Raw genomic sequence first — 15,874 nt, forward strand, 5'->3', positions numbered from 1 at the left:
CTTCTGAATTGGTATTTTTTCTTGTTAACCATTTTAATTTGTTGGCCTGATGTATAAAGATGTTTAAAAAATTCAGTTGCTTTTTGGGGTAATTTGAATTACTTTTTTAATGACTGGGGTTCCATTTGTTTGCATTGAGATTGCAATGTGCACAATTTTTTTTGTAGCTGTGGCATCTTGTTGACATCGAATATGACTTTGATAATAAATACCAGTTCCTGAAAAAATAAAATAAAATAAAAAATGGGCCAAAGAACTAAACAGACATTTCTCCAAAGAAGACATACAGATGGCTAACAAACACATGAAAAGATGCTCAACATCACTCATTAGCAGAGAAATGCAAATCAAAACCATAATGAGGTACCATCTCACGCCAGTCAGAATGGCTGCTATCAAAAAGTCTACAAACAACAAATGCTGGAGAGGTTGCGGAGAAAAGGGAACCTTCTTACACTGTTGGTGGGAATGCAAACTAGTACAGACACTATGGAGAACAGTGTGGAGGTTCCTTAAAAAACTGGAAACAGAACTGTCATATGACCCAGCAATCCCACTGCTGGGCATATACACCAAGGAAACAAGAATTGAAAGAGACACGTGTATCCCAATGTTCATTGCCATACTGTTTATAATAGCTAGGAAATGGAAGCAACCTAGATGTCCATCGGCAGATGAAAGGATAAGAAAGTTGTGGTACATGTACGCAATGGAATATTACTCAGCTATTAAAAAGAATGCATTTGAATCAGTTCTAATGAGGTGGATGAAACTGAAGCCTATATTATACAGAGTGAAGTAAGTCAGAAAGAAAAACACATATATAATGCATATATATGGAATTTAGAAAGATGGTAACGATGAGCCTATATGCGAGACAGCAAAGGAGACACAGATTTAAAGAACAGACTTATGGACTCTATGGGAGAAGGCAAGGGTGGGAAGATCTGAGAGAATAGCATTGAAACATGTATATTACCATATGTGAAATAGATTGCCAGTCCAGGTTTGATGCATGAGACAAGGTCCTCAGGGCCAGAGCACTGGGACGACCCAGTGGGACGGGATGGGGAGGGAAGTGAGGGGGTGTTCAGGATGGGGAACAAGTGTACACCTATGGCTAATTCATCTCAATTTATGGCAAATACCACTACAGTATTGTAAAGTAATTAGCCTCCAATTAAAATTAATAATTTAAAAAATAAAAAAATAAAATTAAAAAAAAAAGATCACACTGCCTCTCTGTGGCTGATCTGGGACTTGAACCAGGTCTTTTGATGCCTGATGTGAGATTCACATTCCATTTCCACCCAAGGGTCTGGCAACCTCATCTTTCTCTAATGGTGTTTCACCAACTGGCGTATTCAGAAAGCAGACACTGAGACAGAGTTTAGTGTTGAAGGGATTCGTCAGGGTGTACTCGGGGTTGACACCTGTGGAAGGGAGGGGGAGGAGGCAGATTTGGTAGAGGGAGAAGTGAGCTGGGGTGCAGGACCAATGCCACGGGAGCTCTGGATCCAGGCAGTGTGGTTCCAGGTCTCCCCTTCAGTGACCGTATTTCTTTCCTCCTGAATTTGTCAAGAGCAGGGACTATTTATGTCTCTAACTTTTAGTGCAGTGTTTACCACATAAAAGGCACTTCATGCCTTTCCGAATGAATAAACAGAGTTGGAAAGAACCAAAATGTTTCACAGTAGGGAAGTGGTTAAATCAATTAGGATTAATACTTCAATGCAAAATCATGCATCTCAATATAGAAAAAACAGCAATTATGAAAACTAGGGAACATGAAAAAAATTTTACACTCTTGAAAAACAGCACATGTAGTCATACATACATTTGCTGGGTTTGAAATGATGAAAATGTACATATTAACATAATAAGGGCCAGAAAATAAATAAATGAAAGTCATATTATATTAAATTTGTGGGATTGTGGGTGGTTTTCATTTTTTTGTTTGTTCTTTCAATGTTGCCATAATTTAGTTTGTGTGATATTGCTTACATTGTTGAGAAGAAGACGAACCACCAATTGTGGCTTTGCCAGCATCACTGTCAACCTGGGAGTGAGCCTGTTGGGTCTCAGCAGTGAGATGGGGTTTAGAGAGATGGGAAATAGACCTGGCAGAGGAAGCTATTCAGCAGCTGTGGACATCGGGGAAGGCTGAATCCACCCCCAGGAAAGCCCTTATCTTCTTGCTAGAGGGCTATTCCAAAATCTTTAATTCTTAAATTGAATTTTAATATCTGCTGATTCAAAATTGCTTTGAGTTAATGGAATTTTGTTTCTTTTGATTTGTGTTCACTTGTCATAAGATGTTTGAATCCTTTAACAAGTTTTTAATTCAACACAATCATGTAAGTTCAATATTTGGTGTGTTTTCTAAGCTTCGCATGGTCACAGACCAGGAACTCATTCAGGGATTGCTGTCTTCTCTTGCAAAGACCTCTCTCCTCTCTTAAATGTGCTTTGCAGATGACTTAAGAACATTCTGGCATTTGTGTTAGATAGACATTGCTTTTACTTTGGTTTAGTGTTCTAAACTCTCCACTGTGCTTCAAGCCTGACATAGTATTTGTATAGAAGTTTAAAACCTGATTTCACTCCTTCTCTTTGAATCCCTTCTCTCTTCTCTTACTCTGTGAAGCAAATTCTGCCAAATAAAACTCTGCTGTTTGCTCAGCTACTGGGCTGTCTCTTCCAAGCCTGGGACTCCAAAGTCTGTTCTCTGATGTGTTCCATTCTCTGAGCAAATTTTCCCCATCTCGTGAATCAAAGTCAAGGGCTTTCCTCACCTTCTATCATCTCTGTGTTCTGCATAGCCACATTCATCTTCAGTGCCAGGAAGAAGGTCATCACATAAGCTCTCTCCTTTAAGAAATTCTGATGTCACCGAAGATTACACAAAAGGTACTCTATTCAGTAGGTAACGAAGTTGTGAAAAAATCTTACTGAAATCTCAGTGTCTTCCTCTAGGTAGACACATCCCTGTGTGTGTTTTCTTGTATACTGACAATCTTTACCTACTAATGTGGCTTTGAAGACCAAGGATGTAGGCAAGGAAGAGAGTAATAGAGATAGAAATTTATATATATATATCTTAGAAATTTAGAAATATATATATTTAGAAATTATATATATATCTTAGAAATTTAGAAATATATATATATTTAGAAATTATATATAAATTTAGAAATTTATTATAAATTTATATAAATATGTATATTTAGAAATTTATATATATATGTGTATAGGACTTCCTTGGTGGCTCAGCTGATATATATATATATATATATATATATTAAGGGCCAGAAAATTTCATTTATCCAGGATGCTGGGAGATGTGTTCATACATCCTAGCATCCTGGATAACACCGTTGTAGCCATCTAAAACCCTTGGGTCATTCTGGATAACTAAATAGTGATTTCAAGCAGCCAAGGATATACACATTTCATTCATTCATTCAACAAATTCTTGAGCACCTACTATGCATTAGGCACTATTCTGGGTAACCATTTATCCATCAAAGCTTAAACTTTGGAATGAATTCCTTCTGAAATCACTCATATTTCTTTTCACTTGATCCTTTCTATAGTCAGCTCAGTTCAGTTCAGTCACTCAGTCATGTCTGACTCTGCGACCCCAGGGACCGCAGCACACCAGGCTTCCCTGTCCATCACCAACTCCCAGAGCTTGCTCAAACTCATGTCCATCAAGTCAATGATGCCATCCAACCATCTCATCCTCTGTTGTCCTCTTCTTCCCCTGCCTTCAGTCTTCCTCAGCAACAGGGTCTTTTCCAGTGAGTCAGTTCTTCGCATCAGGTGGCCAAATGGAGCTTCAGCTTCAGTATCAGTCCTTCCATTGAATATTCAGGACTGATTTCCTTTAGATTGACTGATTTGATCCCCTTGCAGCCCAAGGAACTCGCAAGAGTCTTCTCCAACACCACCATTCAAAAGAATCATTTCTATCGTACTCTTATACTAATCTAATCTTTTCTTGGTGACAGAAGATTAGATACAGTTTGGTAGGGTGTAAAGAATAATATTGAGTGTTGAGAGAACTGAACTTTAGTGGGTTTCCATTTCCTTCTCCAGGGGATCTTCCTGATCCAGGGAACAAACCCAGGTCTCCTGGATTGCAGGAAGATGCTTTACCGTCTGAGCTACTAGGGAAGCCCAGAGAAATATATAAGGGATCACAAATAATTTTTAGTAGAACTGAAACCCCATGGACTGTAGCCTGCCAGGCTCCTCTGTCCGTGAAAGTCTCCAGGCAAGAATACTGGAGTGGGTTGCCATCCCCTTCTCCAGGGGATTTTCCCAAGCCAGGGATTGAATCTGGGTCTCTTGCATTGCAGGCAGATTCTTTACCATCTGAGCCATGAGTTTGCAAAGAGTCGAACACAACTGAGTGACTAACACACACATATATTTCTCCACAGATTGTTTTCTGTATAAAAGTTATTCATAAACTATGGAAGGCTATGCACATCTAAGGCATCATCGTTATGGACAGTCATTCTAACACTGGGCCATAATACAGACATTTCCTTGGTGTCAACTAAGGTAGATGAGGTATTTGCCCCTATACTAAATGGACCTAGATTTCAGGGCTTCTAGTGTTTGTATATATGGGTAATGGGGCTGAGTTGGGTATGGGGGAGTTTCACCAAGCTTGCAAACTTATTTTGAAAAGATATGAAGTGAATTTTCATACTGTTCTCCTTGTTCTCCTTCTGTTTTCAGAAAGACTTGTAGGGGGAGGCGATTTTTCATAAAATTTATTCATGCTAAAGGAAGGCCGAAAATTTCAAAGCTTTTCCTTCTGTTTTGTGCAGCCAAAGGGTGGAGACCTTAAATAGAAGGCCCTTTGTTTAACAATGCAGATTCGTATTTTGGATAAGCAAGGGTAGGCTTGAACTCAGTTTGGAACAGAGGTTAAAAAACAAAACTCTTCTGAAGAAGGGATTAACAGAATTTATGGGATGGAAGGCTGGCAGTCAGGGTAGGGAGAAGGTATATGTGCATGCATGTGTGTGTGTATAACAGAAAAGCCCCCAAAGATGGAGACAATGTGGACCTAAATATAGAGATGGAAATGGCTGAATGAAGTTTTAGAACACATTTTATTCAAGTTCTTTTTTTGACTAAACGGCAATCTGTCTTCATTATCCTCAGCTCTAAGTCTGCAAACAGGTAGCTCTGTGTTAGCGATGATGCACAGAGGTGAGGGGTAAGCCAGTCCTGCCTACAACATCACTCTGCTCTGCACCTGTGTTGATGGGAGGACCGAGGCCTGTGGTCCAGACAGATGAGGCTAGAGGAGGCCCAGAGCAAGGGGTCGGGGGAAGGAAAGGGCTCACAGAAGATGAACTGACTTCGCTAATAATAAATCCCCTGAGAATTTAAAGAAACTTTGATTGATGAGACCTCTGGACATGCTAATGCTATGATATGCAGGATGAGGGCTTGAGACATTTACATTTTAATTCTAAATGATGGTGGGGATTTCCCTGGTGGTACAGTGGATAAGAATCTGCCTGCCAGTGCAGGGGACACAGGTTCGATCCCCGGTCTGGGCAGATTTCACCAGCTGTGGAGCAACTGAAGCCTGTGTGCCCCAGCTACTGAGCCCAGGTGCTGCGAACTACTGAAGCCCAAGCACCTAGAGCACAGGCTCCCCAACAAGAGAAGCCACTGACTACAACGAGAAGCCCCTGCACTGCAATGAAGAGCAGACCCAACTCACCGCAACTAGAGAAAGCCCGCAAACACCAACAAAAACCCAGAGCAACCATAAGTAAATAAATAAAATTTTAAAAAAGATGGTGGAACCACAGAAATGTTTATGAATTAATATAACTGATAACAATGTATCAAAGTTACAATGGCAAAGTTAAACAGATAATCACATGAGTGATACTTGCTTTAGGTCTTTTTTAAGAACAACTGTTAAAGACAGATTTTTTTCTCTCTTTCCCAGAGGTAAATCCTTTCTTAAAATTGCAGAATATCATTCCCGTGGCTTAAATATGTAAGGGGATACATTGTTTTGTGTTTTAAAATTTGGGGTAAATGTTATATTGTTCATCTTTTACAACTTACACTGCTCATCTTTAATAATTTTGCTTTTAATCAGTATTATGCTCTTGACATTTCTCTATTTTGATATATGAGATCACTTTAACTGCTGTATAAGAATTGTTTTAATTGTCATCTTTTATGCATTCTCCTACTGCAGGACAGTTAGATTGCCTCTGCTTTCACACAAATACAAATACTGAACACACATGGTAGCATTGAATATCTTTGTATTCATCTCTCTGTGCCCATGTGCTGCAGTTTCTCTAGGGTGAACACCTGCAAGTTGAATTTCTGGTTTGTGGGATGTCTTAGCCCAGATCCCCTAGAAAAGCCAGAGCCTGAATCAAGGCTTAAGAGATGATGCTTTGCTAGGAAGCCAACCCTAGAGCAGTGGGGCTGAGGGAAGGAGGATGCAAGGCAGAGAAGGATGAGGACAAGTGCAAGGTTTGTGCAAATGCCATGGCTTCAGAGCAAGCCAAGAAGAGTGGCTGGGCAGGTGAACCCGCTTGGCCAAATGGGGTGTCTCTGGATGTAGGCCATAGAGGGACATATTCCTAGGAACAGTGAACTGGAAGAGGACAAGTGGCAACTGATCTGCTGGCCCGCCTTTCTCTTCTCTCTCCTGTGGACAAAGTCCATTTGGGGAGGAGTTAGTCACCCTGCAGTTTTAGACATCATCACCCGCGGCTGCTACAGAAACCCGCCTCCACTCTCACCCTCCTGTGGCCCACACAGGAAGTGGTGGAAGAGCCAGAGACCCCTGGACACCTGAAACATTGGAAATCAAATACACTTCAATGAAAACAAAGTAACTTACTGACATTTTCATTGAAGCATAATTGAAAAGGAAAGTGAAGTCACTCAGTCATGGCCGACTCTTTGCAACCCCACAGACTGTAGCCTGCCAGCCTCCTCCATCCATGGAATTCTCCAGGCAAGAATACTGGAGTGGGGTTGCCATTTCCTTCTCCCAGGGGATCCTTCTGACCCAGGGATCAAACCCAGGTCTCCCACACTGCAGGAAGACTCTACTGTCTGAGCCACCAGGGAAGCCCCGAAGCATAACTGACATAACCTCATGTTGGTTTCATGTGACAACATGGTGATTCGATCTTCAGGAGGGCAGCTCAGTGGAGTGGTGAGGGTGGAGGTCAGTTGTTGAGAAGTCATAGACGGTGAGATGCTGATGACCAAGAATGCACCATTCTTTCAAAACGTTTAGCCATAAAGAGAGGACAAATTCTAAAGGAAAGTACAGGATGGGAGGACTGTTTTCTTATTGCTGAGAATTATGAGCATTACCAGCTGAGGAGGAAGAGCCAGCAGAAGGAGGGAGAGATTGTTGACCAGCCAGGAGTCAGTTTATGGCTGATGGTGCAAAGTTGGAGGTGGAGATCAATCCTGGGTCAAGAACCGCATGTTCTAAGCTGGTTCCATGGGAGAATGAGATATGTCATAATCTCTTTATCCTAACAATGCTTTCCCCAGGAGTATAGCGAATCCTAAGGGCTGGACATCCCAGTGCATCTATGTCTGTTTTAGAGGATAATACAGGTGACAGTAGATCCACTTTTACACTTATGTGAAGATACCAGTCTATGATTTGTAGTTAGGTTTGTTTGTTAATTACCCTGATCTCTGCATTCATGGACACTGAAAAATGAACTCCCCAGGTCAGTAAGTGCCCAGTATGCTACTAGAGATCAGTGGAGAAATAACTCCAGAAAGAATGAAGGGTTGGAGCCAAAGGAAAAACAATACCCACTAGTGGATGTGACTGGTGATAGAAGAAAGGTCCGATGCTGTAAAGAGCAATATTGCATAGGAACCTGGAATGTTAGGTCCATGAGTCAAGACAAATTGGAAGTGGTCAAACAGGAGATGGCAAGAGTGAACATAAACATTTTAGGAATCAGCAAACTAAAATGGACTGGAATGGGTGAATTTAACTCAGATGACCATTATATCTACTGTTGTGGACAAGATCCCTTAGAAGAAATGGAATAGCCATCATAGTCAACAAAAGAGTCCAAAATGCAGTACTTGGATGCAATCTCAAAAGCAACAAAATGATCTCTGTTCGTTTCTAAGGCAAATCATTCAATATCACCGTAATCCAAGTCTATGCCCCAACCAGTAATGCTGAAGAAGTTGAAGTTGAATGGTTCTATGAAGACCTACAAGACCTTCCAGAACTAACACCCAAAAAAGATGTCCTTTTCATTATAGGGGACTGGAATGCAAAAGTATGAAGTCAGGAAATACTTGGAGTAACAGGCAAATTTGGCCTTAGAGTAAAGAATGAAGCATGGCAAAAGCTAATGGGGTTTTGCCAAGAGAATGCACTGGTCATAGCAAATACCCTCTTCCAACAACACAAGAGAAGACTCTACACATGGACATCACCAGATGGTCAACACCGAAATCAGATTGATTATATTCTTTGCAGCCAAAGATGGAGCCAAATATACAATCAGCCAAAAAAAAAAAAAAAAAAAAAAGCAAAACCAGGAGCAGACTGTGGCTCAGATCATGAACTCCTTATTGCCAAATTCAGACTTAAATTGAAGAAAGTAGGGAAAACCACTAGAACATTCAGGTAAGACCTAAATTGAATCCCTTATGATTATACAGTGGAAGTGACAAATAGATTCAAGGGATTAGATCTGATAGACAGAATGCCTGGAAGAAATATGCACAGAGGTTCGTGACACTGTACAGGAGGCAGTGGTCAAGACCATTCTCAAGAAAAAGAAATGCAAAAAGACAAAATGGTTGCCTGATGAGGCCTTACAAATAGCTGTGAAAAGAAGAGAAGCAAAAGGCAAAGGAGAAAAGGAAAGATATACCCATTTGAATGTAGAGTTCCAAAGAATAGCAAGGAGAGATAAGAAAGCCTTCAGTGATCAATTCAAAGAAATAGAGGAAAACAATAGAATGGGAAAGACTAGAGATCTCTTCAAGAAAATCAGAGATAGCAAGGGAACATTTCATGCAAAGATAGGTTCAATAAAGGACAGAAATGGTATGGACCTAACAAAAGCAGAGGATATTAAGAAGAGGTGGCAAGAATACACAGAACTGTACAAAAAAGATCTTCATGGCCCAGATAATCACAATGGTGTGATCACTCACCTAGAGTCAGACATCCTGGAATGCGAAGTCAAGTGGGCCTTAGGAAACATCACTCTGAACGAAGCTAGTGGAGGTGATGAAATTCCTGTTGAGCTACTTCAAATCCTAAAAGATGATGCTGTGAAAGTGCTGCACTCAATATGGCAGCAAGTTTGGAAAACTCAGCAGTGGCCACAGGACTGGAAAAGGTCAGTTTTCATTCCAATCCCAAAGAAAGGCAATGCCAAAGAGTGTTCTAACTACCGCACAATTGCACTCATCTCACACTCTAGTAAAGTAATGCTCAAAATTCTCCAAGCCAGGCTTCAACAGTACATGAACTGTGAATTTCCAGATGTTCAAGCTGGATTTAGAAAAGGCAGAGGAACCAGAAATCAAATTGCCAATATCTGTTGGATCATCAAAAAAGCGAACAAGTTCCAGAAAGACATTTATTTCTGCTTTATTGACTACACCAAAGCCTTTGACTGTGTGGATCACAACAAACTGTGGAAAATTCTTCAAGAGATGGGAATACCAGGCCACCTGACCTGCCTCCTGAGAAATCTGTATGCAGGTCAGGAAGCAACAATTAGAACTGGACATGGAACAACAGACTGGTTTCAAATCAGGGAAGGAGTACGTCAAGGCTGTATATTGTCATCCTGTTTATTTAATCTATGCAGAGTACATCATGAGAAACACTGGGCTGGATGAAGCACAAGTTGGAATCAAGATTGCCAGGGGAAATATCAATAACCTCAGATATGCAAATGACACCACCCTTATGGCAGAAAGTGACGAAGAACAAAAGAGCCTCTTGATGAAAGTGAAAGAGGAGAGTGAAAAAGTTGGCATTCAGAAATTCAAAAAACTCAACATTCAGAAAACTAAGATCATGGCATCTGGTCCCATCACTTCATGGCAAATAGATGGGGAAACAATGGAAACAGTGAGAGACTTTATTTGTTCGGGCTCCAAAATCACTGCAGATGGTGACTGCAGCCATGAAATTAAAAGACGCCTGCTCTATGGAAGAGAAGTTATAACCAACCTAGATAGCATATTAAAACACAGAGACATTACTTTACCAAAAAAGGTCCATCTAGTCAAGGCTATGGTTTTTCCAGTAGTCGTGTATGGATGTGACAGCTAGACTATAAAGAAAGCTGAGTGCCAAAGAATTGATGCTTTTTGACTGTGGTGCTGGAGGAGATTCTTGAGAGTCCCTTGGATAGCAAGGAGATCCAACCAGTCCATCCTAAAGGAAATCAGTACTGGGTGTTCATTGGAAGGACTGATGCTGAAGCTGAAACTCCAATACTTTGGCCACCTGATGTGAAGAATGGACTCATTTGAAAAGACCCTGATGCTGGGAAAGATTGAAGGTGGGAGGAAAAGGGGAAGACAGAGGATGAGATGGTGGATGGCGTCACTGACTTAAAGGACATGAGTTTGTGAAAGCTCCGGGAGTTGGTGAGGGACAGGGAAGCCTGGCATGCTGCAATTGCAAAGAGTCAGACACGGCTGGTTGACTGAACTGAACTGAACTGCATTCCTGGATTCTGCTAGCAATCGGCTGCCTAATTTTTAGGTTGTACTTACCGCTGTGTTGTTGGAAGTGCCTGTATCTCAGAAAAGCTTCAATGTCTGAGGCTTCGCTTCAGTCTTTTTTTCCAGAAGAGAAGCTTCCTGGAAGGAAATTCACTGGAAGGGGTGGATTTCAGAACACGGGTGCTCTGTGCATTGATTGTTCCTGAGAAAAGGGAAATTGAGAATCAAATAATCCTTGAACTTTACATAAGCTTTGAGATTTTTAATCTACACCAACCTTCAGCATATGTTTTAATCTACACAACAGATCTCTCCAGAAACGGGACAAGACATCAGTTTATGTGATATAATCTTAAGGAAAATTTGTTACATAGAATGAAAGAAATTTAAAAATATTTGTCTGAGGTCTTGTAAGTAGTTGATGGCTGACCTGGAATTATGGTGCCAGTCCCCTCACTTGTGATACTGTTTTACCTTGTATTAAATGTGTGTTATGTTTGTCTAGAAAGTGTATGGTTTTCATTATGAAACCTATACTGAATCAAACACCCTTGAACCATGAATTTAGAGAATCACTAAATGAGTAAATGCTTTACTAGGTCCCATACAGACCAGGAATAATTTCTTCTGTTTTATAAAGTAGTTACAAGTTTATAACTCAAGTTCATTATGAGTTTGCTTAGGTCCTAGAGGTAGGAGTGCCACCATGGGCTAGGACCAGGCTGTTCAGACAGCAGAAGTTCCCCCCTCCCAGATCTGCAGTTTTGTCACTTGGCCTTTTTGTTCTCTATTTCTTCATTTATTCAATTTATTTCTTCTGTCTGTGTCATGTGGAGAAATATCCTAGAGATGAAATACATTGAGTAATAGGTTTCAATTAGCTTACAGGGCTTTGGGAAGTATTTCTCAAGGACTCCGAGATCTCCCACTGAAAAGCCATTTAAAAGGAGAACTCTCTCACTTCATTTTCCTGGTTCAGAAATAAACACTATCATTATTAAATATGCATCTTCTGTCTTTCATAAATATCAGACAACTGATACACAGATACATACATAAACAAATAAACACATACATATAAAAAGAGCTTTGTAATCACTCTCTGTTACTCACCAGGATAAGGAAATAAGTAAAAACACAAATTCTTATCTTCAATATTTTGTTTCTTGAGTAAAGTTGCCTAAGGCTATTTATTAAATAGAACTGTATGCCTGTTTATGTCACACTGCAAAAATAAAAAAGAAATAACGTCTTACATGTATTCCTTGTTAGTTTTGGAAGATACATTTCCTTCAGACTCCCTTGGGGTATTTATCACATGATAGGGTGGATATGATATCTTTACTATTTCTCATCTCTAACATGTGCACTCTTTGGATCTCTGCTTATGAACCTGAGGATGCTAAAGCAAAGAGAATATTTACCTGGGGCAGGAGACACAATCTTAAAAACGTGTCATGAGTAGATAGGTAGCAAATGACCAAATACTTACTTGATTTGGCAACAAAGTCATCCTTAGGAGACAAACGCTGGAGAGATGGATCTGCTTTTGTGGCTCCTTGATGCTACAGAGACCAGTAGATGAACCTCCAGAATTGGGGTGCAAGATGGGGTTGGGGGGAGGTGACACTGCTACTTACACTAAAGCTCTGGTATGCCTAATTTAAGCAATTTCAGCAACTGTGATGGGCATTGTTGTTCAGTAGCTAAGTCCTGTCTGACTCTTTGCGACCCCATGGACTGCAACACGCCAGGCTCCCGGCCCTTTCCTATCTCTCGGGGTTTCCTTAGATTCATGTCCATTGAGTCGGTGATACTCTCTAGTCACCTCATCCTCTGCCACCCCCTTTTCCTCCTGCCTTCAATCTTTCTCAGCATCAGGGTCTTTTCCTGATGGGCATGGGCTAGTTTAATCAGATATAAAGCAAGAATAAAACAAGGTGATATAATAAAGCCAGGCTATGTCTAGCACAAATAAAGCTGATGGTTTTCTCATGGTTTCTGATGGTTTTCTGTTTATATAGCAGTACAGAATAAGATTGTTAATCACTAAGCTATTAGAACTCGATTTTATACTATTTGTTGGCATGCTGCTGACCAATATGCATCAATAACTTCCATTTTTCTGACATATGCTGCTAGTTTCCCTGGTGCATCTGCCCTTGTGCTTCTTTTCATGCCCAAAGCTCAGTAGCAAGAGTGCAGACACTCACAAACAGTTCCCAGAGCCTTACTTCCTGGCCCATGCCTGATGCCTTTCAAGAATGGGAAATTGGGAAATACACATTTGTGCTAAGATTGAAATACCCAAGGCTCAGGGTCTATTCCTTATTTATGCTTCTGATGTTGGAAAATGTATTAGGAAATAAATCATATGATGTTCAAGAACTGGAAAGGACATTTAATAAAATAGGCACACAGGGAAGTGACTAATCATACATAGTGAGGAGATAAGAGGAGGAAAATTTGAAACTGTAAGAAAAAAGGGCAGCTTAGTCGATGGGTAGGGAAATTATTTCTAGAATAAATGTGGGGAAAAAAAAGAATAAATGTGGAAAGATTTCACTGATGTAAGAAATATCTCACGTGATCAAAATAAAGGAACTCACGTGACGGTTTTAGTCAATATTAGATAATAACAGTTGTGATGCATCAATTCTGGGATTCCTTTCATCCTGGATGCTACTAGATAAATATGCAGTAGGAGGTGGTCTGGGGTTCTCACCTGCTTACATTTCATCTCGTTAAGGGAACTCTGAAGGAAGTGAAAAATAAATTAAGTTAACTGCTTCATGATTTGGAAAAGGGGGGAAGAAAAAAAAGTAAGAAGTGTCTTGTTAACTGAGGTTATGTGTTTGGTTCTGAATTATATTATCTACCAGAGGAAAAAAATGGTTAATAGTCAATAAGCCCAAGTCTTTGCTGGTCTTCCCTGGTGGCTCAGCAGAACAGAATTTGCCTGCCAGTGCAGAAGACACAGGAGACACAAATTCGATCCCCGGGTCAGGAAGATCCCCTGGAGAAGGAAATGGCAACCCACTCCAGTATTCTTGCCAGGAAAATCTCATGGACAGAGGAGCCTCGCAGACCATAGTGTCGGATGTGACTGAAGCTACTAAGCACATGAATGTGGTCTTTGTTGAACTTAAAATAATACATAAACAATTGCAAAATAGAATTTTATTTATCTGATTCTTTTTTTCACATATAATCTTTCAGTATAAAAACATGTCCAGGCCTTCACAAGTGCTTTTCATTTTCCAAAAAAAAAAGAACAAACTTACTAGCTTTTTTGTTAAAAACAATGGGAATTTATCTGAGTCCGGTATTCTTAAAGCCCCCTTAACACTTATCTGTGTGTTCTGTGAAGGCAGAACTTGCCAGCAATAGGGATGATGCTCTAGAGAAATTATATTTTAAAACATACAGAAATGTAGTTTTTGGCAGTTGTAATGCCCAATTTTCCTCTGCGGTGTGGGCAACCTTAAGAAAAATATTTTGAGAGCATACTCTTCTGACATCACATACAAACCAAAAAGGTGAACGGTACCAGGTGAATAGTCAGCACGCCCCTCTGTGGTCATATAATAGACTTCGAGCCTTGTGCAAAGTTCCGCTTTCAAAGCTGCTGCTCCACTGGCCTCCTTAGGGAGGACTTGAGGTGAGCGGACATCTCAGAAGTCCTTTTGCTATCACTTCAGCAGGATGCTGATGGTTTCATTTGACATTGAAAAAGCAAGGAAAGCGATTTAGGCTTAATGCGATTATGGCCACGCTAGAATTAGATGTCATGAATGTTTTTATTTAATGGACAGCGCAACTCAATTTAAGAGCAGATCATGCAGGACCAACAGGTGGGCATCCACTGGTAGGTTGGCCGTGCTGCCGAGATAGAGATCCACTGCCCATCAGCCTGCTACTTATGGGTCCATTAGTGCATCGCAGGCATGTCAGGGTGAGGAGACCCTCAGGTACAGTCCTCAGTTGATAAACACCACGGCTGCCATCAGAACGTCATGCCTGACATCCTCCTACTATGCTCCCAGTGCAGTCAAGGTTCGCTCTCGGTAAAGATGAAAAGCGTTGCAGGCGTCATCTTCCAAACGCTGTGCTTTTTCAGGTAGTCCGTTTGAAGTCCAGTGCTCCAAAACCATGACTAGGAAATTGGTTTCACTATATTGTCCTCGAGGTTTATTTTGTTCAAAGCCCCAGGTTTAAGTGCAGAGGAGTCATCCGCCCACACGATGGAAGTAGACACACTTTTTTTTTTAGTTTTGAAAATCGATTTTCTCCGATGTTTGTGCAACAGCTGTTTCAACTTGTCCTTGAAAAAGCTGGTTGTGAGAGTGTAGAGGATTGGGTTCAAGGCACTGTTTACTGGAAGGAAAAAAATGACGACCCAGGAGGTGATTGTGCCTGGAGAAGGAAACGAAACGTGAAAGAAAGGTGAGGATTTAATACCCATGAAACACGTTACATGCTATGGTTAATGCTGTTTTTGAGAGGGCTACCTGTTCCATCTAAGTCTTCTCTCACCTTCTGGAAAATCTCTTTGCCAGAAGAGCATAGGAGCTATGGATTCAGGGTCCTACATGAACTTTTCTGAGTTTCAGTAACTACTCTGTAGTTTGTCGTGAATGAATATGGGAGGAAATATTATGTGAAAACACTTTATAAACTATAAATTGATATGTACTTTTCTAGTTTTTGTTGCCTTTCCTTATATAAAAATAGGAAAATGAGCAATTAATTGGACAGTGTCCAGGAATCTTCTGGTTTAGAGTCAGATCTGACCTTGGTCTAAATTTCAGTCCTGAAGATCTCCGTGCCTTACACTATTATATTCAGAATGGAGTCAGAAGATCTGAGGAGCAAAAAAGAATATATCTCCAAACTCAGTGAATTCCTTCAGTGTGAAGCCTTTCAAAGGCTAATAGAATATAAGGGAAATGTTTCACAAAAAGGGAGGAGATATTTTGGATGACAGAGAGTTTTCTGAATTCAGTTGTCCCTTGATATCCACGGTGGGACAGATACCAAAATCAGCAGATTCTTAAGTCCCTTATAAAATATGGCATAGCATTTGCATATAACTTACATACATCCTCCCATATCC

At 40.5% G+C, this 15,874-nt stretch overlaps 1 protein-coding gene across 7 annotated transcripts in view; it reads right to left on the minus strand.

The window, feature by feature from the left end:
• Nucleotides 1-13,923: 13,923 nt before the first annotated feature.
• RXFP2 (relaxin family peptide receptor 2) overlaps nucleotides 13,924-15,874 on the minus strand; it is a 59,580-nt gene continuing 57,629 nt past the window's right edge. For all 7 annotated transcript variants that reach the window (XM_061133225.1, XM_061133224.1, XM_061133222.1 and 4 more), the window contains one exon: nucleotides 13,924-15,174. In XM_061133225.1, the coding sequence (XP_060989208.1) occupies nucleotides 14,915-15,174 (260 nt within the window). In that variant the 3' untranslated portion in view covers nucleotides 13,924-14,914. The remainder of the gene's footprint in view (nucleotides 15,175-15,874) is intronic.

Source organism: Dama dama, chromosome 30, assembly GCF_033118175.1.
Source record: "Dama dama isolate Ldn47 chromosome 30, ASM3311817v1, whole genome shotgun sequence".
NCBI lineage: Eukaryota > Metazoa > Chordata > Mammalia > Artiodactyla > Cervidae > Dama > Dama dama.